Source organism: Macaca thibetana, chromosome 5 (assembly GCF_024542745.1).
Source record: "Macaca thibetana thibetana isolate TM-01 chromosome 5, ASM2454274v1, whole genome shotgun sequence".
Taxonomy (NCBI): domain Eukaryota; kingdom Metazoa; phylum Chordata; class Mammalia; order Primates; family Cercopithecidae; genus Macaca; species Macaca thibetana.
In genome coordinates, this window is record NC_065582.1 from 137,618,205 (window position 1) to 137,643,432 (window position 25,228).

Here is a 25,228-nt window from a genome sequence, read left to right on the forward strand (position 1 = left end):
ATCAGAGCTCCTATATCTTCCTAACTGCTCTTGGTCTTTGTTGATTCTTTCATTATCACTTGTTCCCTTATCCATGACTATCCAAACTTTATCCTTTATTCTATCAATCCTAAGTATTAATCACATGGCAGAAACTATTATCAGTTTCACACTTTTATCTCTACACTTAATTTATAGGCGAATTCACCAACACAACTCCACAATAAACTAATTTTTCATGTATACTTTTGTTTCTATCTCTAGTTGCTTAGAAATCTTCCACAATCGAATGTTGCAGCATGAACTCAAAATGTCTGAATTAAACTCATCTTCAAACAAGAACTCCTTCTAACTGAACCTTTTATTCAGTAGTATCATTACTGAGTGTCCTAAGCTGGTTATCTTAAAGCTATTACCTCCCTCTTACCATTCCTTCATTCCCCCTTAGTCGAACTTTTTAAAAAATCCTGTTATTTATCCTTTAAAAAAATCTTTCGTTGCCAGCTCATCTTTTCCAGTCCAAATGACACAATAATCAACTATATCTCATCGATGACTACATATATATGCCTAAGTTACTGCCAAAAGCTCAAAACAGATTTTACCTAGTACAACTTCTCACCCTTCTACCCATCTTGCACACTGTTAACTAACCTTCCTTAAAAAAACCTTACATATCATCCCCCTCTGCTCAAGAACCTAAACGATATAATGGATCAAATCTTTAACTCATTATTATGTTTTATGTTGTATCCTCAATGAAAGACCTCTGTTCCAATCAATTCAGACTCATGGCTCTAGTAGAGATAAAGTTATTGCAAACTCTGCCTTTGTTCACTACTCCTTTCATCCAAATGCTACTCTACCTTTCCTCTTCACTTCTCTACTATCAATTTTTTCATATTTTTTTAATTTTTTGCGGGGGGTTAGGGACAGGGTCTCACTATGTTGCCAAGGCTGGTCTCAAACTGCTGGTCTCAGGCGATCCTCCTGCCTCAGTCACCCAATGTGCTAGGGCCAGGTTCACTGGCTCATGCTTGAAATTCCACCTTTTGGAGAGGCCAAGGCAGGCAGATCGCTTGAGCTCAGGGGTTCAAGATCAGCCTGGGCAACATGGCAAAACCTAGTATCTACAAAAATAAAAAACAAAAGAAAACCAAGGTGCTGGGATTACAGCCACCATACCTGGCCTATAGTATTATTATAAAGTTTAAAGTATTGTTTGCTTAACAAATAAAGGTCTTTTTCCAACTCAGGTATGCTACCTTATGTTACAGAAAAACACAACTGAAAAACTGAAAGAGGCTTCAGTTTTTACCAAATTGAAATTTGGTAAAATTTTGAGAAAATTTTGAGTTTTAAAATGTGAAAAGTTATTCAAATTTTTCAATTTCAGTAAGTCAATTCTAATTAATTTATCTCTTTAAAAAGTCTTCTACAGTTACACACTTAATGTCTAAGTGTTTTACATATTAGTTTTGTCTCACCACATATAAAACTACTTCAGGGCTGGGCACTGTGGCTCACACCTGTAATCCCAGCACTTTCGGAGGCCAATGCAGGTGAATCAACTGAGGTCAGGAGTTCGAGATCAGCCTGGCCAACATGGTGAAACCCCATCTCTACTAAAAACACAAAAATTAGCCAGGTATGGTGGCGCACACCTGTAGTCCCAGGTACTCGGGACGCTGTGGTGGGATAATCACTTGAACCCAGGAGGATGTTGACATGAGCAGAGATCACACCACTGCACTTCAGCCTGGGAAAGAGAGTAAGACTCTGTCTCAAAAACAAAAACAAATAAAGAAAACTACTTCAGGACAAAGACTGTCTTTCATAAAACTTATCTTCCCAACAGGTACCTTGCACAGCTTGCACATTTTAAGCATACATATCAGGCTCACTGATGAAAACATACATCCTCCTTAATGGCTTAAGTTGACCTTTTTTTCTTTGAGACAGGGTCTGGCTCTGTCACCCAGGGTGGAATGCAGTGATGTAATCATAGCTCACTGCAGCAGCCTCTATCTACCCAGCTCAGGGGATCCTCCTGCCTTAGTCCCAGCCTCCCAAGTGGTTGCAACTACAGCTACCTACCACTACACCCAGCTAATCTCTTTCATTTTTGGTAGAGACAAGGCCTCTCTATGTTTCCCAGGCTGGTCTTGAACTCCTGGACTCAAGCAATCCTCCTGCCTTTGCCTCCCAAAGTGCTGCGATTATAGGCACGAGGCGCCGTGCCCAGCCAAGTTGCCTTTTTCCAAAAAAATCTGCTGGGTGCGGTGGCTCATGCCTATAATCCCAGCACTCTGGGAGGCCAAGGTGGATCACCTAAGGTCAGGAGTTCAAGACCAGCCTGGCCAACATGGTGAAATCCCACCTCTACTAAAAGTACAAAAATTTGCTGGGCGTGGCTGCACATGCCTGTAATCCCAGCTACTCGGAAGGCTGAGGAAGGAGAATCGCTTGAACCCAGGAGGCAGAAGTTGCAGTGAGCAGAGATCACACCATTGCACTCCAGCCTGGGCGAAAAGAACGAAGCTCCGCCTCAAAAAAACAAAAAACAACAATAAAAAAATTCATCCTCCTTTTTACCTGAAAGGACTACAGTTTCCAAGTAAAACAATACCAATTCTTTGTTCAATAGTGAGAGTATATTTTGGGTACTGCTTCCAACAATCTCTGTATTTAAAAAATAAAATCTTGATATACACAAAAATATATACGTTTTTCTAGTCAGAAATCAAGAGCTGGTAGTATAACAACATTTCACAATGATAAAATGGGAACTAACCTGTTATTACGTAATGGTTAAAAGCATTAAGAGTAAAATCTGTTTCAGACAGACCTGGTTTCAACTCCAAACATCGTAATTTATCACCTATGTAACACTAAGTGTTGCCATTTAACATCTCTAAACCTCAGTTCCTTCACCTGTAAAGTGAGGGTAATAATAGTTATCAAGCTTATTGAGTTGTTTTTATATAATCCATGTACATACAGTAAATGCTAACTATTACTATTATCAACAAAATTACCTCATGGTTTTGTTAAACAAAAAATCTGGAAATAATTACTTTAAAATGTGTGCAATTCCTTTATTTCCTTAATCAATCTCTTTTAATAACAACCACACTATGCAAAAAGTTTGCTAATTTGTTCTATACGGAGTTATTATAATTTCAGGTTCAAATTCAGGTCAAAATTTCAGGTACAAATTTTGGATCAAATTATATTAATTAGAAAATTGAACTCACATCTGAACCAGAAGCTTTCATCATTGCATTCTGCGAAGACTCTCCTTTCTTCCTCTGTTGGAATGTAATCAGGTCCTATGTCTTTTTACCAGAGAAAAATCAGGAAACATTAAATTATCCACAATAAAACTATGTCTGAAAAATTATCTTAGCCTAAATATTAACAAGAGGCACCCACTTTTTTTTAAACTCAAATAATAAAACAACTGGCTTATGCTTTTTTTTTTTTTTTGAGACAAAGTTTCACTCTTGTTGCCCAAGCTGGAGTGCAATGGCACGATCTCCGCTCACTGCAACCTCCACCTCCCGGGTTCAAGCAATTCTCCTGCCTCAGACTCCCGAGTGGCTGGGATTACAGGTACCCATCACCACACCAGGCTAATTTTTTGTATTTTAGTAGACACGGGGTTTCACCATGTTGGCCAGGCTAGTCTCGAACTCCTGACCTCAGGTGATTCACCCACCTTGGCCTCCCAAAGTGCTGGGATTACTATGAGCCACCAGGCCAGGCCCCTTTTACACTTTTAACAAACTTTGACTTCAAATAGAATTAATGCTACTATCTGCTAGTCAGGACTGGCTACCTAATGTGCTGGGTCCAGTGCAAAATAAAAATGTGGGACTCCTTGTCCAAATGATTACAAATTTCAAGATAACAAGACTAGAATATGAAACCAAGTATGGGGCACTGTCTGCACATGCCCATGAAGCCAGCCCACCTGCCACTGTTACTCAAGGCAGTGAAATTTCCTTTACATAGGAAGTGCTTCTAATTATAAATACTTAATAGATAGTTACGGGGAATTGGTCTTGGAACCTCTGCATTCGGCTCTCGAAAATCAGCCCTCCCATTCATTTTTCCTGTATCAGAAACATTACATATTAAGTATTAGAAACCATCACTAGATAGGTCAAAGTAAATCAAGACGTATGATATAGTAAAACTACTAGTCTATACAGCAACCAATCAACAAATATTTACTAAACACTACTATATCTTAAGTACTTCACATATAAATAGCTAGATGAAAAAATAACAGACTTACTGATTAATTTGGAACTCACTATTCAGGTTAAGTCCCTTAATTGAAAAAGCATAAGCGTTTTATAAGTTAATAATGTTTTTTACTATCTAGATATCAATAAAATAACAGACGTATCTTTTCCTCCTGAAAATGGGTTCTTTCACATAGTATGTTTTGGTTGTTTCTCAAATCTATGCCCAATGATTAGGATAATTCCCCAAAATAGAAGAGAAAAAAATTTCAAGTCATTTGTGAGCTTCCATATTAAAAAATGAAATAATAATGAGAAACATTCAACCTCTCCCACAAATGGGCACTCAAAAATTACGGAATAACAAGGATATCACATCCTTCTCTCTGTGATGTAAAACTAACAGCAAATTCTGTATCTCCAAATTTCCTTCCTCCCCAAGAATATTAAGAAAAAAATGCAAAAATTCCAAGAATATACATTTTTTTTATTTGGTTCGATTTTTAAAACTCATATATTGGGACTTAAATCAACAGATCAAGTAACTGCATTTTACAGAATGTTTACGTCGGATCATGATTATTCTCATTTTAAAAACAATTTTTGCATGGAAACAGGAATGGCATGCACAATGAGGATAGCAAGTGAGCTCTTCCATAATTCATTTAGTCAATAAGCCATGAGGGCCTACTACATGCCAATCCCTTAAAAAGAGAAAAGGAATAAAAAGGGTCAGCTGAATTCATGGATGGATGGAGCCTGCTGAATTAACTACTTTTACCCCACAATCGTATGAGAAAAAATGAAACCCTCTTATTTCCCATAACAGCATCCTTCCCAGAAACACCAGGAAGACTGTCAGGGCTGACAAGGCCCTTGAGACAATACCATTTTAAGTTCTCAACACAAAAGAAAGCTGGATTAAAGCCTAAGCGGCCTATAACCGCTGATTCCCGCACTCCATCCTCCACTACTGTGTCCGTCTCCCACCTGCTGTTACAGACTGAGCAACAACCCCACACGCATCCGTGACCACGAACTTCCCCGGCTCACACCCCCAGAAGCACTCCGTCGCTTCCTGCGGTCACGGGCACTCAGGAGGCCGAGACCCGAGCGATCTGTCCACCCTCACAGGCAGGAAAATGGCGGAAGGTGCGAAAGTCGTGGATGGCCGCGAAGGTGGTGAGGGGATACGCGGAGAGCAACACCGGGCTGTCTGGGGTACCTCACCTACCTTCCGACCACAGCAGCAGGCGATGGCAAGGCGAACCCAAGCGATCAGGGACAGAAGGCCCGGAGGGGGGACTCCAGAGGGGGCAAGGAGAGAGAAAAGTGCAAGGTACCGGGGGAGGGGGAGGGGGCGGACAGCCGCAAGAAGTCACCCAGACAGGGGCTCAAAATGACCGCGACCCGGAGGCACAGTCTACTTACGGCAGGAAATGACGTCAGACCTCACTGCGGGGTCTAAGCGCTAGCAGCCAAGGTACAGACGCATGCGTATACTCGTCCCTCCGCCCTTCTCTTTCAGGCCGCGGCGCTCACGAGCCTTATTACGACTGCGCAGGCGACAGCGGTGGACCAAGAACCGCGCCCCGCCAGTTCCCTGGATGGCGGGGAAGGGCGTTGTGCGGAGGCTTCACTTTGGACTGTTGTGACGCACGTCTCTGGTCTTCTCCTGGCAGGCTGGCGGGGACGTTCTGGAACTCCCTGTTGTCCCTTTTTTCACAGTTAGCGACTTTATAAATTATCTCTTTTATGAGATAATTTCATTCTTCGAGCCTGGAGGCTACGTAGTAGAAAGTAATTTTTTTATTTTTTGTTATCCTTTAAGTTCTAGGGTACATGTGCACAACGTGCAGTTTTGTTACATATGTATACATGTGCCATGTTGGTGTGCTGCACCCGTTAACTGGTCATTTACATTAGGTATATCTCCTAAAGCTATCCTCCCCCATCCCCCACCCCACCACAGGCCCTGGTGTGTGATGTTCCCCTTCCTGTGTCCAAGTGTTCTCATTGTTCAGTTCCCACCTATGAGTGACAACATGCAGTGTTTGGTTTTCTGTTCTTGCAACAGTTTGCTGAGAATGATGGTTTCCAGCTTCATCCATGTCCCCACAAAGGACATGAACACATCTTTTTTATGGCTGCATAGTATTCCATAGCATATATGTGCCACATTTTCTTAATCCAGTCTATCATTGATGGACATTTGGGTTGGTTCCAAGTCTTTGCTATTGTGAATAATAATAACACAATAAACATATGTGTGCATGGGTCTTTATAGTAGCATGATTTATAATCCTTTGGGTATATACCCAGTAATGGGATGGCTGGATCAAATGGTATTTCTGGTTCTAGATCCTTGTGGAATTGCCACACTGTCTTCCACAATGGTTGAACTTATTTACACTCCCACCAACAATGTAAAAGTGTTCCTATTTCTCCACATCCTCTCCAGCACCTGTTTCTTGACCCTTTTTTTTTTTTCTTGAGACAGAGTCTCGCTCTGTCACCCAGCCTGGAGTGCAGTGGCGCCTTCTCTGCTCACTTCAAGCTCCACCTCCAGGGTTTACGCCATTCTCCTGCCTCAGCCTCCCGAGTAGCTGTGACTACGGGCATCCGCCACCTCGCCCGGCTAGTTTTTCATATTTTTTAGTAGAGACGGGGTTTCACCATGTTAGCCAGGATGATTTCGATCTCCTGACCTCGTGATCCGCCCATCTGAGCCTCCCAAAGTGCTGGGATTACAGGCTTGAGCCACCGCACCAGGCCTCCTGACCTGTTAATGATCACCATTCTAACTGGTGTGAGATGGTATCTCGTGGTTTTGATTTGCATTTCTCTGATGGCCAGTGATGATGAGCATTTTTTCATGTGTCTGTTGGCTGCATAAATGTCTTCTTTTGAGAAATGTCTGTTCATATCATTTGCCCACTTTTTGATGGGGTTGATTTTTTCTTGTAAATTTGTTTAAGTTCTTTGTAGATTCTGGATATTAGCCCTTTGTCAGATGAGTAGATTGCAAAAATTTTCTCCCATTCTGCAGATTGCCTGTTCACTCTGATGGTAGTTTCTTTTGCTATGCATAAGCTCTTTAGTTTAATTAGATACCATTTGTCAATGTTGGCTTTTGTTGCCATTGCTTTTGGTGTTTTAGTCATGAAGTCCTTGCCTGTGCCTATGTCCTGAATGGTATTGCCTAGGTTTTCTTGTAGGGTTTTTATGGTTTTAGGTCTAACATTTAAGTCTTTAATCTATCTTGAGTTAATTTTTGTATAAGATGTAAGGAAGGAATCCAGTTTCAGCTTTCTACATATGGCTAGCCAGTTTTCCCAGCACCATTTATTAAATAGGGAATCCTTTCCCCATTTCTTGTTTTTGTCAGGTTTGTCAAAGATCAGATGGTTGTAGATGTGTGATATTATTTCTGAGGCCTCTGTTCTGTTCCATTGGTCTATATCTCTGTTTTGGTACCAGTACCATGCTGTTTTGGTTACTGTAGCCTTGTAGTGTAGTTTAAAGTCAGGTAGCGTGATGCCAAAATCTCCTTAAAGCTGATAAGCAACTTCAGCAAAGTCTCAGGATACAAAATCAATGTGCAAAAATCACAAGCATTCCTATACACCATTAACAGACAGAGAGCCAAATCATGAGTGAACTCCCATTCATAATTGCTTCAAAGAGAATTAAATACCTAGGAATACAGCTTACAAGGGATGTGAAGGGCCTCTTCAAGGAGAATCAAACCACTGCTCAACAAAATAAAAGAGGACACAAACAAATGGAAGAACATTCCATGCTCATGGATAGGAAGAATCAATATCGTGAAAATGGCCATACTGCCCAAGGTAATTTATAGATTCAATGCCATCCCCATCAAGCTACCAATGACTTTCTTCACATAATTGGAAAAAACTACTTTAAAGTTCATATAGAACCAAAAAACAGCCCGCATTGCCAAGACAATCCTAAGCCAAAAGAACAAAGCTGTAGAAAGTAATGTTTAAGCATGCATACCTGGTTATCTGTCACACCTTCTTGAGCCAAGTTTCCAACGAGTTCTACAACCTCTGGCAGGGTACCGTGATCTCTCTGAGCCTATGGTTTTTCTCACCTGAAAAGTGGAATTATGTATAGGGTTGTTAGAATTAAAACAACACATCTAAAAATGGTCTTACGTGCTCTACCAATGTCTATTAATGTGGGGTTCATGACTTCTGCTCATCAGACATGGTGCTGCCACACCCAGCCAATCACTGTTTACTCACTTTCATACATTCCTTCCTTAAGTATTTATTAGTGCCAGGTACTGGAAGTTATTAGTGACTAAACAGTGGGCAATCCCAGCCCTACTCATTTTATTAACCCCTCAAACCTCTCAGGTTTCTCATCTCTTTCTGAGCCCCTTTGCCATTTTATCATTTAACATTTACTCTCCTGAAGACATATTTAAGAGAGACAGTCATGTAAAATTAATCCAACCCTGTGTTTCCTTCCTTGGAGTCTCTTGATAGCTCCAGTCATGCACTGAATATAAGGCCCATCATGGTCTGGCCACTGTGCCTTTTGAGCGTCACTTTCTTTTATTGCAGTGTTCACTAACAAGAAACAGCCTGGAGGTCTTTGCCCTCAGTGTTCTCTGTGCACTGTTGCCCCAGCACAACTCTACTCCCTGCTTTGTCAATTCTATTGCTATTTCAAAATTCTGCTTTTGCATCACCACCTTTGTGATGCCTTCCCTGAAACACACCCCAAAGAATTAATCACTCTTCCTTCTTAGTCCTTAGCTTGTCCATATTGCTGTCACTGCAGTGTACTTTTGCACTATATAGTGATCTTTTTTATGTATGTCTGTCTCTGTTACAGAGCTCCTTTAGGGCAGAGACCTTGGCTTGTAAGTCTTTGTAGAACCAAATAAATCCCTGAGATAATCAGTATTAGTAACTAATACTCATTTTGTTCCTGGGACATGCTAAGTTCCTTCCAGGCCCAGGGCCTTTGCAATTGCTGTTCCCTCTTCTAGAACACTGTTCTTCCAGATGTTCAACATGGCTTCTTGCCTCAGACTTCAATTGATGTCACCACATCAGAGAGGCATTCCTTGACCACCCAATTAACATGGCACCCCAGTCACTCTCCATGTTACCTTGCTTATTGTTTTCATAGTATTTTTTATGATCTAAAACAATGATTTGTTTGTGTAGTGTCTCTCTCTCTTCACTAAAAAGGTCTATGACAGTAGGAGTCGCATTTGCCTAGCATCAAAATTACTGGCACATGATCATATGAAGTCAACAAGTACTTCTTAAATGAATTTGTTGAACACATTTTTATAAGAGAAGAAACAAAAATAAGAAAATTAAAAGACATTCTGGGTGGTGAGCTTTATGTTAAAGCAAAGTCTTTTTTTTTTTGGACAGGTCCTTGGTCTATTGCCCAGACCATACAGTGGTGCCATCTCTGCTCATTGCAACCTTCGCCTCCTGGATTCAAGCAATTCTTGTGCCTCAGCCTCCCGAGTAGCTGGGACCACAGGTGTACACCACCACACCCAGCTAATTTTTTTATTTGTAGAAGAGACAGAGTTTCACCACTTTACCAGGCTGGTCTCCAATTCCTGGCCTCAAGTGATCTGCCCACTTTGGCCTCCCAAAGTGCTGGGGTTATAGGCATGACCCACTGCACCCAACCTTAAAGCAAAGTCTTTTTCTTTGCTTCCTGACTAGATTCCAGAATCCAGTTTTATCATATTCTTTATACTTAACTGAGCCAGGCCTAACACATAGCACATGGTAGATTGATAAGTCTATTTTCTGCTGCCCCCTAATTTCTCAGCAATTAATCAATAAGTTGGGTTTCTGTTGATAATAGGGTATGAGCTCTTTCTGTGGGAACAAATAGGATTCTAAAACATTCAAGTAAACTGTCATTTTGCATTTGTGCTGGCATTTAGAGGTTATTGAGTCCTTTGGTAATTTGGATAATGCAACAATCAGAGAATTCAAATATAAATTGGGCAAGATCCAAAGACTTACTGGAAGTTGATACATATTTGCTAGAGATGGGCTGTAGGATTTATTAGCCACCTCAAACTAATGTGTTCTAATCTGGAATGGTGAGATCACCAGAAATCAATCTACCTGGATTAAATTAAATCAACACAATTCATGATACCTCCCTTGAATTAAGATCTAATGAAATGTACTGTAAGAAATTTCCACTTATTAGACATCACTTTTTAAAAATTAATTATAAAAGGATAATTTATACTCATTAAATTATACAAACGAAATCATGTAGTGAATTTCTACTTGATTTCAGTGTCAATAAAAAATTTCTTTTCAAATGAACTCTTGAACTTCCATAACTGATAACTATTCAGTGATTATTCAAGCAATCATTATTCAATAAATTATTATTCAGTATATTTCTATGTTCCATTAGAGCAGAGAATGTGTTTTATTAGTTCACCAGACTATCTAGTTTAACACATATTTATTGTTCAAAATGTAGCGTCATAGAAGCCAAAGGAAAAGAATCTTATAAGAAGGAAGAAATGGTCAATTATATCAAATGCTGGTAAGGATGGAGAGCTATCCATTACATGCAGTAATAACAAGGTTATTTATAACTTTTGCAAGTGTAGTTTTATTAAAATCTGGATTACAATGGGTTGAGAAAAGGGTGATTGGAGATAATGTGAGGAAAAGTGTACATTACTCTTTCTAGAAGTTTAGCTGTTTGGAGAAAGCAAGACAGAGTGGTAGCTGGAGGAAAAAATAAAAATGGATGAAGGTTATTTTTTGTTTTGGGGTTTTTGCTTTTATGATTTTTAATTGACATAATAATTGTACATATTTATGGGGTACAGTGTGATATTTTGAAATACGTATACAATTTTATACATTGTATAAAATACATATACATTTAAACATTATAATTTATAATGTATAAATTATACATTTATACATTATACATTTAAACATTACCTCAATAGTTTTTGTTTTTTAATTCCATAGACTTTTAATTGTAATTCACAAAAGGAAAGAACCAGAAAAGAGAAGAGTTGAAAATATAGGAGAGAGGCCAAGCATGGTAGCTCATGCCTGTAATCCCAGCACTTTGGGAGGCCGAGATGTCAGGAGTTCAAGACCAGCCTGGCCAACATGGTGAAACCCCGTCTCTACCTAAAAGTACAAAAATTAGCCAGGCGTGGTGGTGCATGTCTGTAATTGCAGCTACAGAGAGGCTGAGGCAGAAAAATTGCTTGAACCCAGGAGGTGGAGGTTACAGTGAGCCAAGATTGCACTACTTCACTCCAGCCTGGGCAACAGAGTAAGGCTCTTGTAAGAAGGAAAAAGAGAAAGAGAGAAGGGAGGGAGGGGGGGAGAGGAGAGAGAGAGAAAAGAGAAAGAAAGAAAGAAAGAAAGAAAGAAAGAAAGAAAGAAAGAAAGAAAGAAAGAAAGAAAGAAAGAAAGAAAGAAAGAAAGAAAGAAAGAAAGAGAGAGAGAGAGAGAGAGAGGGAGGGAGGGAGGGAGGGAGGGAAAAGAAGAAAAAAGAAAGGAAAAGAAAAGAGAGAGGAAGGAAGGAAGGAGGAAGGAAGGAATGAAGGAAGGAAGGAAAGAAAAAGAGAGAAAGGGAGGGAGGGAAGGAAGGAAGGAAAGGAGGAAGGGAGGAAGGAAGGAAAAGAAAGATAAAATACAAGAGCGATAAGGGATAATTAACAGCATAGGGCGAATTTCTTAACTAATATTCCCAAGGATGTGTTATAGGTATGCCACAAGCTATTGATCCACTCATTCAGCCTTTGCAGAAGTCTGTGGGCAGAGACCTTGGGCCAGTTTCCTGCATTATAAGCAACCCTCTTTGGGGGTCCTCTGAGGTGAGTTAGAGGAAAACAAAGTCTAATGGCATTCCTATGTACCCCACAAGTGATGAGAATGATAAGCAAAATTCAGCTCTTCTTTCTCCATACTAAATCTCAGAAAAATCAGCCAAAGGGCACGTTGCTGCCCAGCATGGGCAAGGGGTCTATGGGGCTGCTGGAGATATTCATGTGTCAGATACCCTGGATGCATACCCTAGATACCCTGGATGCATACCCTAGATACCCTGGATGCATGGGATGGCGGGCATCCCAAGGTGCAGCTAGTAGAGTGAGGGCACAAGGAGTCAGGATAGGGTCCCCAGGCAGGTGCAGCTCCAGGGAGTAACCCCAAGGAGCAACCCCATATCTCAGTCTTCATATTAATTGGGCATGTCTGGACTTTTCGGTTTGAAATGTCGTTTTTGTGGTGTCCACCTAGCTGCAGGGGATCTCATAATGCAAATTACAGTTCTATCATTATTTTGACTTTCTTGAAATTAAAAACTCCAGCCAGGCACGGTGGCTCATACCTGTAAGTCCCAGTACTTTGGGAGGCCAAGATGGGCTGATCATTTGAGCCCAGGAGTTCCAGACCCACCTGGGCAACATTGTGAAACCCTGTCTCTACTAAAAATACAAAAATTAACCAGATGCAGTGGTGCAAGCCTGTAATCCCAGCTACTCGGGAGGCTGAGGTGGGAGGACCGCTTCAGCCCAGGAGATCAAGGCTGCAGTGAGCTATGATTGCGCCACTGCACTCCAGCCTGAGCAACAGAGCAAGACTCTGTCTAAAACAAAAAGTTCATTTGAATTCAAAATTCACCTGAATTGTCATTCATGACATTTCTGTTACATTTCTTAATGAAAGAAAAGAGGCCAGTGCAGTGAGCGGTTCACACCTGGCCAAGGCAGGAGGATCGCTTGAGACCAGGAGTTTGAGACCAGCCTGGGCAACAAAACAAAACCCTATCTCTAAAATAATAATAATAATAAGCTGTGTGTGGTAGTGCATGCCTGTAGTCCTAGCTACCCAGGAGGTGGAGTCGACAGGATCACTTGAGCCCAGGAGTTCAAGGTTGCAATGAGCTATGATTATGCCCGTGCACTCTAGCCTGAGCAACAGAATGAGATCCCATCTCAAAAAAAGAAAAAGAAAAAAAAAAAAAAAACAATTTTAGAGTCTTTGATGTAATTTCAATTGTAAATACTGAATGGTTATAGCATTCCAAATTTCTTGTTAATGGAAACTATTAAAAATTCAGGCCAGGCGCAGTGGCTCACACCTGTAATCCCAGCACCTTGGGAGGCCAAGTCAGGTGGATCACCCTGAGCTTAGGAGTTCGAGGCTAGTGTGGGCAACATAGCAAAACCCCATCTCTACAAAAAATACAAAAAATTAGCCGGGCATGATGGTGCTCATCTGTAGTCCCAGCTACTCAGGAGGCTGAGGTTGGAGAATCACTTGAGCCTGGGAGACAGAGGTTGCAGTAAGCCAAGATCGTGCCACTACACTCCAGCCTGGGCAAAACAGTGAGGCCCTGTCTTAAAAACAAAACAAAAATTCAAAGAAATCCAGGTGTAGTGGCTCACTCCTGTAATCTGACCACTTTGGGAAGCCAGAGCAGATCACATGAGGCCAGGAGTTTGATACCAGCCTGAGCAACATAGCAAGACTCCATCTCTACAAAAAAAAAAAAAAAAAAAAAAAAAAAAAGTCAGGCATTGTGGCACCCCTGCAGTCATAGATAATCGAGAGCATGAAGCAGGAGCATCACTTATGCCCAGGGATTTAAGGTTCCAGTGAGCTATGATAATGCCACTGCACTCCAGCCTTGGCAACAGAACAAGACCTTCTCTAAAAAAAATTAAAAATAAATAAAAAGAAAAGAAAATTCAAAGAGATCGTCATTTAAAAAAGGAAATCTGTATAGCCATTTCAAATTGTTTTAAGTATGATAATATGTCTTTTTTAAAAATTTTACTTTAAGTTCTGAGGTACATGTGGAGAACGTGCAGGTTTGTTACATAGGCATACAGGTGCCATGGTGGCTTGCTGCACCTATCAACCTGCCATCTAGGTTTTAAGCCCCGCATGCATTAGGTATTTGCCCTAATGCTCTCCCTCCCTTTCCTCCCTACCCCCCAACAGGTCCTGGTGTGTGATGTTCCCCTCCCTGTGTCCATGTGTTCTCACTGTTCAACTCCCACTTATGAGTAAGAACATGTGGTGTTTGGTTTTCTGGTCCTGTGTTAGTTTGCTGAGAATGATGGTTTCCAGCTTCAACCATGTACCTGCAAAGGACATGAACTCATTCTTTTTATGGCTCCATAGTATTGCATGGTATATATGTGCCACATTTTCTTTATCCAGTCTATCATTGGTGGACATTTGGGTTGGTTCCATGACTTGGCTATTGTAAACAGTGCTGCAATAAACATACATGTGCATGTGTCTTCATAGTAAAATGATTTATAGTCCTATGGGTATATACCCAATAATGGGATTGCTGGGTCAAATGATATTTCTGGTTCTAGATCCTTGAGGAATTGCCACACTGTCTTCCACAATGGTTGAACTAATTTACAATCCCACCAATAGCGTAAAAGCGTTCTGATTTCTCCACAGCCTCACCAGCATCTGTTGTTTCCTGACTTTTTAATAATCGCCATTCTGACTGGTGTAAGATGGTATCGCATTGTGGTTTTGATTTGCATTTCCCTAATGACCAGTGATAATGAGCTTTTTTTTTTTTTATGTTTATTGGCCACATAAATGTCTTCTTTTGAGACGTGTCTGTTCATATCCTTTGCCCACTTTTTGATGGGGTTGTTTTTTCTTGTAAATTTGTTTAAGTTCCTTATAGATTCAGGATATCAGATGTTTGTCAGATGGGTAGCTTGCAAAAAATTTCTTCCATTCTGTAGGTTGCCTATTCACTCTGATGATAGTTTTCTTTGCTGTGCAGAAGCTCTTTAGTTTAACTAGATCCCATTTGTCAATTTTGGCTTTTGTTGCAATTACTTTTGGTGTCTTAGTCATGAAGTCTTTGCCCATGCCTGTGTCCTGAATGATACTGCCTAGGTTTTCTTCTAAGGTTTTTATGATTTTGTGTTTTACATTTAAGTCTTTAATGCATCTTGAGTTAATTTTTATATAAGGTGTAAGGAAGTGGTCCAGTTTCTGTTTTCTGCATATGGCTAAGCCAGTTTTCCCAGCACCATTTATTAAATAGGGAATCCTTTCCCCATTGTTTGTTTTTGTCAGGTTTGTTGAAGATCAGATGGTTGTGATGCATGGTGTTATTTCTGAGGTCTCTGTTCTGTTCCATTGGTCTATACATCTGTTTTGGTACAAGTACCATGCTGTTTTGGTTACTGTATCCTTGTAGTATAGTTTGGAGTCAGGTAGCATGATGCCTCCAGCTTTGTTCTTTTTGCTTAGGATTGTCCTGGCTATATGGGCTCTTTCTTGATTCCATATGAAATTTAAAGTAGTTTTTTCTATTTCTGTGAAGAAAGTCACTGGTAGCTTGATGGGAACAATATTGAATCTATAAATTACCTTGAGCAGTGGGGCCATTATCACAATATTGATTCTTCCTATCCAAGAGCATTGAATGTTTTTCCATTTGTTTGTGTCCTCTCTTATTTCCTTGAGCAGTGGTTCATAGTTCTCCTCGAAGAGGTCCTTCACATCCCTTGTAAGTTGTATTCCTAGGTATTTTATTCTCTTTGTAGCAATTGTGAATGGGAGTTCACTCATGATTTAGCTCTCTGCTTATCTATTGTTGGTGTATAGGGATGCTTATGATTTTTGCACATTGATTTTGTATCCTGAGACTATGCTGAAGTTGCTTATCAGTTTAAGAAGTTTTTGGGCTGAGACATGGAGTTTCTCAATATACAACTATGTCATCTGCAAACAGAGACAATTTGACTTCCTCTCTTCCTATTTGAATAACTTTATTTCTTTATCTTGCCTGATTGCCCTGGCCAGAACTTCCAATACTATGTTAAATAGGAGTGATGAGAAAGGACATCCTTGTGTTGGTTTTCAAAGGAAATGCTTCCAGCTTTTGCCCATTCGGTATGATATTGGCTATGGGATTGTCATAAATAGCTCTTATTATTTTGAGATATGTTCCATCAACACCTAGTTTATTGAGAGTTTTTAACATGAAGAGATGTTGAATTTTATCAAAGGCCTTTTCTGCATCCATTGAGATAATCATGTGGTTTTTGTAATTGGTTCTGTTTATGTGATGGATTACATTTATCGATTTGCGTATGTTGAACTAGCCTTGCACCCCAGGCATAAAGCTGACTCAATCATGGCCGATAAGATTTTTAACGTGCTGCTCAATTTGGTTTGCCAGTATTTTATTGAGGATTTTCGCATCAATATTCATCAGGGATATTGGCCAGAAATTTTCTTTTTTTTTGTTGTGTCTCTGCAGGTTTTCATATCAGGATGATGCTGGCCTCATAAAATGAGTTAGGGAGGAGTCCCTCTTTTTCTATTGTTTGGAATAGTTTCAGAACGAATGGTACCAACTCCTCCTTGTACCTCTGGTAGAATTCGGCTGTGAATTCATCTGGTCCTGGACTTTTTTTGGTTGGTAGGCTATTAATTACTGCCTCAATTTCAGAGCCTGCTATTGGTCTATTCAAAGAGTCTACTTCTTCCTGGGTTAGTCTTGCGAGTGTGTATGTGTCCAGGAATGTATCCATTTCTTCTAGATTTTCTAGGTTTATTTGCATAGCGGTGTTTATAGTATTCTCTAATGGTAGTTTGTATTTCTGTGGGATCAGTGGTGATATCACCTTTATCATTTATATTGTGTCTGTTTGATTCTTCTCTCTTTTCTTTATTAGTCTAGCTAGTAGTCCATCTGTTTTGTTAATCTTTTCAAAAAACCAGCTCCTGGATTCATAGAATTTTTGAAGGGTTTTTCATGTCTCTATCTCCTTCAGTTCTGCTCTGATCTTAGTTATTTCTTGTTTCCTGCTAGCTTTTGAATTTGTTTCCTCTTACTTCTTTAGTTCTTTTAATTGTGATGTTAGGGTATTGGTTTTAGATCTTTCCAGCTTTCTGTTGTGGGCATTTAGTGCTATAAATTTCCCTCTTAACACTGCTTTAGCTGTGTCCCAGAGATTCTGCTATGTTGTTTCTTTGTCCTCATTGGTTTCAGAGAACTTATTTATTTCTGCCTTAATTTTGTTGTTTACTCAGTAGTCATTCAGGAGCAGGTTGTTCAATTTCCATGTAGTCGTGCGGATTTGAGTGAGTTTCTTAATCCGGAGTTCTAATTTGATTGCACTGTTGTCTGAGAGACTGTTTGTTATGATTTCCATTCCTTTGCATTTGCTGAGGAGTGTTTTACTTCCAATTATGTGATCGATTTTAGAATATATGCTATGTGGTGCTGAGAAGAATGTATATTCTGCTGATTTGGGGTGGAGAGTTCTGCAGATGTCTGTTAGGTTCGCTTGGTCCAGAGCTGAATTCAAGTCCGTAATATTCAAGTCCTTGTTAATTTTCTGTCTCATTGATCTGTCTAATATTGACAGTGGAGTGTTAAAGTCTCCCATTATTATTGTGTGGGAATCTAAGTCTATTTGTAGGTCTCTAAGAACTTGTTTTATGAATCTGGGTGCTCCTGTATTGGGTGCATATATATTTAGGATACTTAGCTCTTCTTGATGCATTGATCTCTTTATCATAGTATAATGCCCTTCTTTGTCTTTTTTGATCTTTGTTGGTTTAAAGTCTGTTTATCAGAGACTAGGATTGCAAGCCCTCCTTTTTTTTTTTTTTTTTTTTTTGCTTGGTAGATCTTCCTCCATCCCTTTATTTTGAGCCCATGTGTGTCTTTGCATGTGAGATAGGTCTCCTGAATACAGCACACTGAGGGATCTTGACTCTTCATCCAATTTGCCAGTCTGTGTCTTTTAATTGGGGCATTTATCCCATTTACATTTAAGGCTAACATTGTTATATGTGAATTTGATCCTGCCATCATGTTAGCTGGCTATTTTGCATATTAGTTGATGCAGTTTCTTCATAGTGTCATTGGTCTTTATATTTTGGGTTGTTTTTGCAGTCGCTGGTACCAGTTTTTTCTTTCCATATTTAGTGCTTCCTTCAGGAGCTCTTGTAAGGCAGACCTGGTGGTGACAAAATCCCTCAGTATTTGCTTGTCTGTATAGGATTGTATTACTCCTTTGCTTATGAAGCTTAGTTTGGCTAGATATTAAGGATGCTGAATGTTGGCCCCCACTCTCTTCTGGCTTGTAGGGTTTCTGCAGAGAGATTCACTATTAGTCTGATGGGCTTCCCTTTGTAGGTGACCTGACCTTTCTCTCTTGCTGCCCTTAACATTTTTTTCCTTCATTTCCACCTTGGAGAATCTGACCATTATGTGTCTTGGGGTTGCTCTTCTTTAGGAATGTCTTAGTGGTGTTCTCTGTATTTCCTGAATTTGAATGTTGGCCTGTCTTGCTAGGTTGGAGAAGTCTCCTGGATAATATCTTGAAGTGTGTTTTTCAACTTGGTTCCATTCTCCCCATCACTTTCAGGTACACCAATCAATTGTAGGTTTGGTCTTTTCACATATTCCCATATTTATTGAAGGTTTTTTTCATTCCTTTTCATTCTTTTTTCTCTAATCTTGTCTTCATGCCTTATTTCATTAAGTTGACCTTTAATCTCTGATATCCTTTCTTCCTCTTGATCAATTCAGCTATTGATACTTGTATATGCTTCATGAAGTTCTCCTCCTGTGTTTTTCAGCTCCATAAGGTCAGTTATGTTCCTCTCTAAACTGGTTATTCTAGTTAGCAGTTCCTATAACCTTTTATCAAGGTTCTTAGCTTCCTTGCATTGGGCTGGAACATGCTCCTTTAGTTCAGAGGAGTTTGTTATTACCCACCTTCTGAAGCCCACTTCTGTCAATTCATCAAACTCATTCTCTGTCCAGTTTTGTGCCCTTGCTGGAGAGGAGTTAAGATCATTTGGAAGACAATAGGCATTCTGGTTTTTGGATTTTTCCGCATTTTTGCACTGTTTTTTCCTCATCTTCATGGATTTATCTACCTGATCTTTGAGGCTGATGACCTCTGGATGGGGTCTTTATGTGGGGATCCTTTATGCTGATATTGATGTCAGTTTTCCTTCTAGCAGTCAGGCCCCTCTTCTGCAGGTCTGCTGCAGTTTGCTGGAGATCCACTCCAGACCCTGTTCACCTGCATATCACCAGGGGAGGCTGCAGAACAACAAAGATTTGTGCCAGCTACTTTCTCTGGAAGTTTTGTCCCAGAGGGGTACTGGCCTGATGTCAGCTGGCGCTCTCCTGTATGAGGTGTTTGTCAACCCTTGTTGGGAGGTTTCTCCCAGTCAGGAGGCATAGAGGTCGGGGACCCACTTGAGGAGGCAGTCTGTCCCTTAGAAGAGCTGGTGCGCTGTGCTGGGAGAATCCCTCTTGTCAGGATCAGCTGCTCTCTTCAGAGCCAGTAAGCAGGAATGATTAAATCCGCTAAAGCTGCACCCAAAACCGCCCCTTCCCCAAGGTGCTCTGTCCCAGGAAGCTGGGGGTTTTTGTCTGTAAGCACCTGACTCGGGCTGTCACCTTTCCTTCAGAGATGCCCTGCCCAGTGAGGAGAAATCTAGAGAAGCAGTCTGGCCACAGCTGCTTTGCCACACCCAGCCCAGACCTCCCAGCCTCCTTAGCTCTGTTATGAGAAAACTGCCTACTAAAACCTCAGTAATGGCGGATGCCCCTCCCCACACCAAGCTTGATCATCCCAAGTCGACTTCAGACTGCTGTGCTGGCAACAAGAATTTCAAGCCAGTGGTTCTTAGCTTGCTGGGCTCTGTGGAAGTGGGACCCACTGAGCTAGACTTGGCTTCCTGGCTTCAGCCCCCTTTCCAGGGAAGTAAACAGTTCTGTCTCGCTGGTGTTCCAGGCCCCACTGGGTTATCAAAAAATACTTCTGCAGCTAGCTTGGTGTCTGCCCAAACAGCCTCCCAGTTTTGTGCTTGAAACCCAGGGCCCTGGTGGGAATCTCCTGATCTGCAAATTGAAAAAACCTTGGAAAAAGTGTAGTAACCTGGCTGGGTAGCACAGTCCCAGGTGCCACTGGGGTATGAAAAAATACTTCTACAGCTCACTTGGTGTCTGCCCAAACAGCCACCCAGTTTTGTACTTGAAACCCAGGGCTCTGGTAGGAATCTCCTGATCTGCAGATTGCAAAAACCATGGAGAAAGTGTAGTAACCTAGCTGAGTATTACAGTCCCTCATGGCTTGCCTTGGCTAGGGTAGGGAGGTTCCTGGCTCCTTGCACTTCCCGGGTGAAGCGACACACCACCCTGCTTCTGCTCACTCTCCATTAGTTGGACCCGCTGTCTAACCAGCCCCAATGAGATGAACTGGGTGCCTCAGTTGGAAATACAGAAATCACCTACCTTCTGCGTTGGTCTTGCTGGGAGCTGCAGACCGCAGCTGTTCCTATTCAGCCATCTTGGCCCCTCTCCCACCCCTTTTTTGGGAGAGGAGGGAGTCTCGCTCTGTCACCCAGTCTAGAGTGCAGTGGCCCAATCTCCGCTCACTGCAACCTCCACCTCCCAGGTTCAAGTGGTTATCTTGCCTCAGCCTCCCGAGTAGCAGGATCACAGAGGTGCACAACCATGCCCAGATAATTTTTGTATTTTTAGTAGAGACAGGGTGTTGCCGTGTTGGTCAGGCTGGTCTCAAACTCCTGATCTCAGATGATCCTCCTGCTTCAGCCTCCCAAAGTGCTGGGATTACAGGCGTGAGCCACCGTGCCCTGCCACCATTTCAAATTTAAGCCTAATAGTAAATAGTAAGAAGTTGTATTTTGAAAAGCAAGCCCAAGTTTTAAAAGATATTATTTCAAAGTTTTATAAAATTCCATATTTATTCATAAAAGGCCAGTATTTATTATCTTTTATTATCTTCCTTTTTCTTTTCTTTTAAATGGACTCTTGCTCTGTCGCCAGGCTGGAGTGCAGTGGCGTGATCTCGGCTCACTACAACCTCCACCTCCCAGGTTCAAGCAATTCCCCTGCCTCAGCCTCTTGAGTAGGTGGAACTACAGACATGTGCCACCATGGCCAGCTAATTTTTTGTATTTTTTAGAAGAAATGGAGTTTCACCATATTGCCCAGGATGGTCTCAATCTCTTGACTGTATTTTGTATTTTTAATTGCAATTAGCGTATATCAACTAAACGCTATATAGATGTCCCGATCACCTCCAGTTTATTCTAGTGAACTGCACAAAGATTATCGTTTTTCTATGTGTGCCAGGATATAAAAGATATTGGGACATATTGGCATAGAATGTCTAAACAGAGAGAGAGAGAGAGAGAGAGAGAGATGCACAGGTGGATAAATAGACATAAATGGGAGAAGGGCTGACCCATCCTGTGTGACTAGGAGGAAGACGGTAATGAAAGTTACAGAATACAGGCTACTTTATACATTCGTGATAGAAAGACAAAGTAGTTGAGGATATTGGCAAGAGAATGGTTGAAATTATGGGCAATGGAAGTGAAGCTGAGTAGGGATGAAAGGAAGATAATCAGATAGGGATAAAGTTAAGAGTATCGAAGATCTGGTAGTCAGTATGATGCCAAAGAACAGGTATGTGTGGGATTACCTATGTGGGAAAGCTGAAAGAATATTTTGTTGACTAGATGGTGGAATGTAAATATTTCATATTCAATGAATTTACGCCTTGGCCATGAAAAGCTTTGTTGTCATTAAAGCAGAGGTAATGGGAAGTGAAAGGGAAAGTAATGTTGGGACCCTGGGGGTTCTGAGCTGCTGGCTAGTTCAACAGTTTGATTTCCTCCAAGCCAATGAAGTAGAGATTTGAGAATTTTACAAGAACGGAGGCAGCCCTGTCCACATTGTTAGAACCTAGTTTAGTTCTTGAGCCACAGAAGTAAAGATTTGTTCATATGTAAGATCCACTATAGTTTTCAGACTCTTTATCAAAGTGCAGCACTTCTTAAAGACCCTCCAAAAAGCAGGCTTACGAAGAAATGTAAATTCCCTGGCAAGTTTTGCAGGTCATTCCAAAAAAGCATAGTTTCATGCAAATGAAGTTTCAAGAAAATTACCTCCCAGATATTTCTTGCAAATACATCGTCAATCCCAAGTGTTGTCTAGAGAGAAATCTTGCATCTGCCACTGTGTGAATTTCTTCTAGAAAAAATTTTTTCTTTGCTTTGCTTTTTTTTTTTTTTTTTTTTTTTTTGAGATGGAGTCTCACACTGTTGCCCAGACTGGAGTGCAATGGCATGATCTCAGCTCACTGCAACCTCTGCCTTCTGGTTTCAAGCAATTCTCCTGCCTCAGCCTCCCAAGTAGCTGGGATTACAGGTGCACACCACCATATCCGGGTAATTTTTTGTATTTTTAGTAGAGATGGGGTTTCACTGCGTTTGCCAGACTGGTCTCGAATTCCTGACCTCATGATCCGCCTGTCTCGGCCTCCCAAAGTGCTGAGATTACAGGTGTGAGCCACCACACCCAGCCTCTTCTAGAAATGGTTTAAGAGGACTTCAGAAATCCTGGACTCCCAGAATGTATCTGAATATATGGACTATTCTTTTGAGGTATATTTTGTTCTTGTTTTCCTTTTTTCGGCAGAAGATGAAGAGAAGCATCAATAAAATCATGGAGCCCGTGTGTCAGTATTTATATGAACCCAAGAAGAATCTATTAATATCTCTGAGATACTAAATCATATAAAGTTATAAAGTACCTAACACAGCATCCAGGACTTGGTTTGCATGCAGAAAATGTGAATTCTTTTTTGTTTTTCTTGAAGACTTAAAGTACTAGAAAGGAGTTTGGAAAAGAGAGAGACAGAGGTAAGCATAAAAGTGACACACCCTAGACTGTTAATTTAGAACCATTCCTGGTAAACTATTGCAAATAGTTTGTCTAACTTTGTGATTAAAATTTAAAACAAATAGTTCATTTTTAAAGGGAAAATAGGGCTTCCAATGATCACTATTCTAGCTCTAATCAATGCTGTTGTATAAATTATATTATTTTTTGTTTTGCCTTAATTCCAGCTGTATCTCCAGTATTCTGAGTATTGCATTCAAACACCAATCTGTCTACTTTGTTATAAATATGCAGAGTCAGCTCTTAGTTAAAAGTTAGAGAAGGACAGTTTTTTCCACATCTAGGTGACTTTATAAATTCACTACAACAAATATTTGAAGGAAAAAAAAGGCTTTCTGAATAGCCATCCCCTACTTCTCTTTCTTGGACAGTTTCATTTTCAGGCAGAAGCAAGGATTAAAAAAAAAACCCTCCACAGGAGGGGACCCTTACTACAGTGCTCCTCATGCTGTCAATCAAACCGAGAACCATCTGTCCCACTTTAGATTTCAGGAGCCATCTTGCACATCTGCTGTGCCTTTTCTATTGCCACTTATAGAATGCACTAAGAGCTGTTAGATGAATTAGGGGAACCAGAGTGCAGCTGCATGTAACTGGTTTGAATTTTGCAGCTGGGTCCTACACATCAATCTCAGTCTTAAAAAAAAATGTTTAACGAGATTAGAACTACAAAATAATTTATTTATAATAGTAACTTCTAAGAAAGTGGGTCTTAAATTTTTGTTCTCTGAAAGTTTAAAATATATATTTTTACAACTCTCATCAAATGTTCAAAATTAAAGTCAACTGTAACATTTAAATAGTTATTATAGTTATTCACGAGCTCCTCTTAAGAAAAAGTGTCACATGAAAAAAAATGTTTTTACAACTTTGACTCAAGAGCCAAATACTTTCTGATATAGAAGCAAGTTTGATGCCTGTTATAGGAATGCTAGAAGTTTCCAGGCCACAAAGCTAAAATATTAGCAGCTTTAGGCCAGTTTTTGTTTGTTTGTTCCCGCTTTGGGACAGGGTCTCACTCTGTCACCCAGGCTGGAGCACAGTGTAGCTGATCGTTGGCTCACTGCAACCTCCACCTCCCCAGCTCAAGTGAGCCTCCCACCTCAGCCTCCCAAGTAGCTGGGACTACAGGCACATGCCACTACTCCCAACTAATTTTTTATTTTTTGTAGAGATGAGATTTCATCATGCTGCCCAGGCTGGTTTCGAACTCTTGGGCTCAGGTGATCCACCCACCTCCGCCTCCCAAGGAGCTGGGATTACAGGCGTGAACCACCACCCCCAACCAGTTCCTGCAGCATTTTCATATGCCTGTAAGATAACACTTACCACATCACAGTTGTGTGTTTACCTGTTTTGCCCACAATACCAACTCTTACAAGTAAAGGGACCCCCCACCATATCAACAGTATTACGTATACCAGGCTCTTTCGAAAATGTTTCATTAAATGAAAAATTATAATATGTAATAGAAAAAGTGTTGTGATATTTCTTAAAAGATGCAATTGGAATTCCACAGGCTCTTAACTTGACACCCATCCTGCATCATGCCGGATAGAGGTCATGACAAGAGCCTGTGGAATTCTTCTGCACCTGTACCCATATAGTATCTTTTCCTCCATGGCACACACAGCTCTTCTGCCTGTGCTCTTATCCAAGACCAGCCCTGTACTTGTGAGGTAGATTCCATCCTCTCTCACCTACTCAAGGTATTCACCTACTCAAGGTTGAGCACCTACTCAAGGTACTCATCTCCAGCAGTTCTACCCATTCTGTCTCCCATCCTTGATTTCTCTTCACTATAAGAAAATTCCCATCAGCTTACAAATGAGTTATGATTCTCACCCTTAACAGCAACAAAAATCCCAAAGCTTTTCCTGACCTCACATCCTCATTTATTTGCTCTTTTATGGCAAAACTCCTTGAAAGAATTATCTCTACTTCCTGTGTCCAATTCCTATCTTCCCAGTCTCTCTTGGACTCACTCCAAACACTTTTACCATAGGCAAATGTCCTTGTCAAAGTCTCCATGACCTTTGTGTTATTAAATCAATCTTTCAATTCTCTATCCTTGTATTATGTGACCTATTCTAAAGCGTTTGACACAGGCAATCACTCCTTTATTCTCTTTTCTTGTTCCAAAATTTGGCCCCCTTTTCTTTTTTCCCTCTATCTCACTGACC

The 25,228-nt window shown here is 40.7% G+C and overlaps 1 protein-coding gene across 5 annotated transcripts in view; it reads right to left on the reverse strand.

Moving 5' to 3' along the window:
* The window catches only part of OCIAD1 (OCIA domain containing 1), a 56,723-nt gene that overhangs the window by 24,103 nt on the left and 7,392 nt on the right, over positions 1 to 25,228 (reverse strand). For 3 of the 5 annotated variants that reach the window (XM_050790185.1, XM_050790182.1, XM_050790186.1), the window contains exons 1-3: positions 5,467 to 5,679; positions 4,035 to 4,097; positions 3,237 to 3,317 (exon numbers count right to left, since the gene is read on the reverse strand). In XM_050790185.1, the coding sequence (XP_050646142.1) occupies positions 3,237 to 3,317; positions 4,035 to 4,092 (139 nt within the window). In that variant the 5' untranslated portion in view covers positions 4,093 to 4,097; positions 5,467 to 5,679. Of the gene's footprint in view, positions 1 to 3,236; positions 3,318 to 4,034; positions 4,098 to 5,222; positions 5,408 to 5,466; positions 5,680 to 8,252; positions 8,350 to 25,228 lie in introns of those variants that run through there. The other 2 variants (XM_050790184.1, XM_050790183.1) reach the window with 2 other exon arrangements.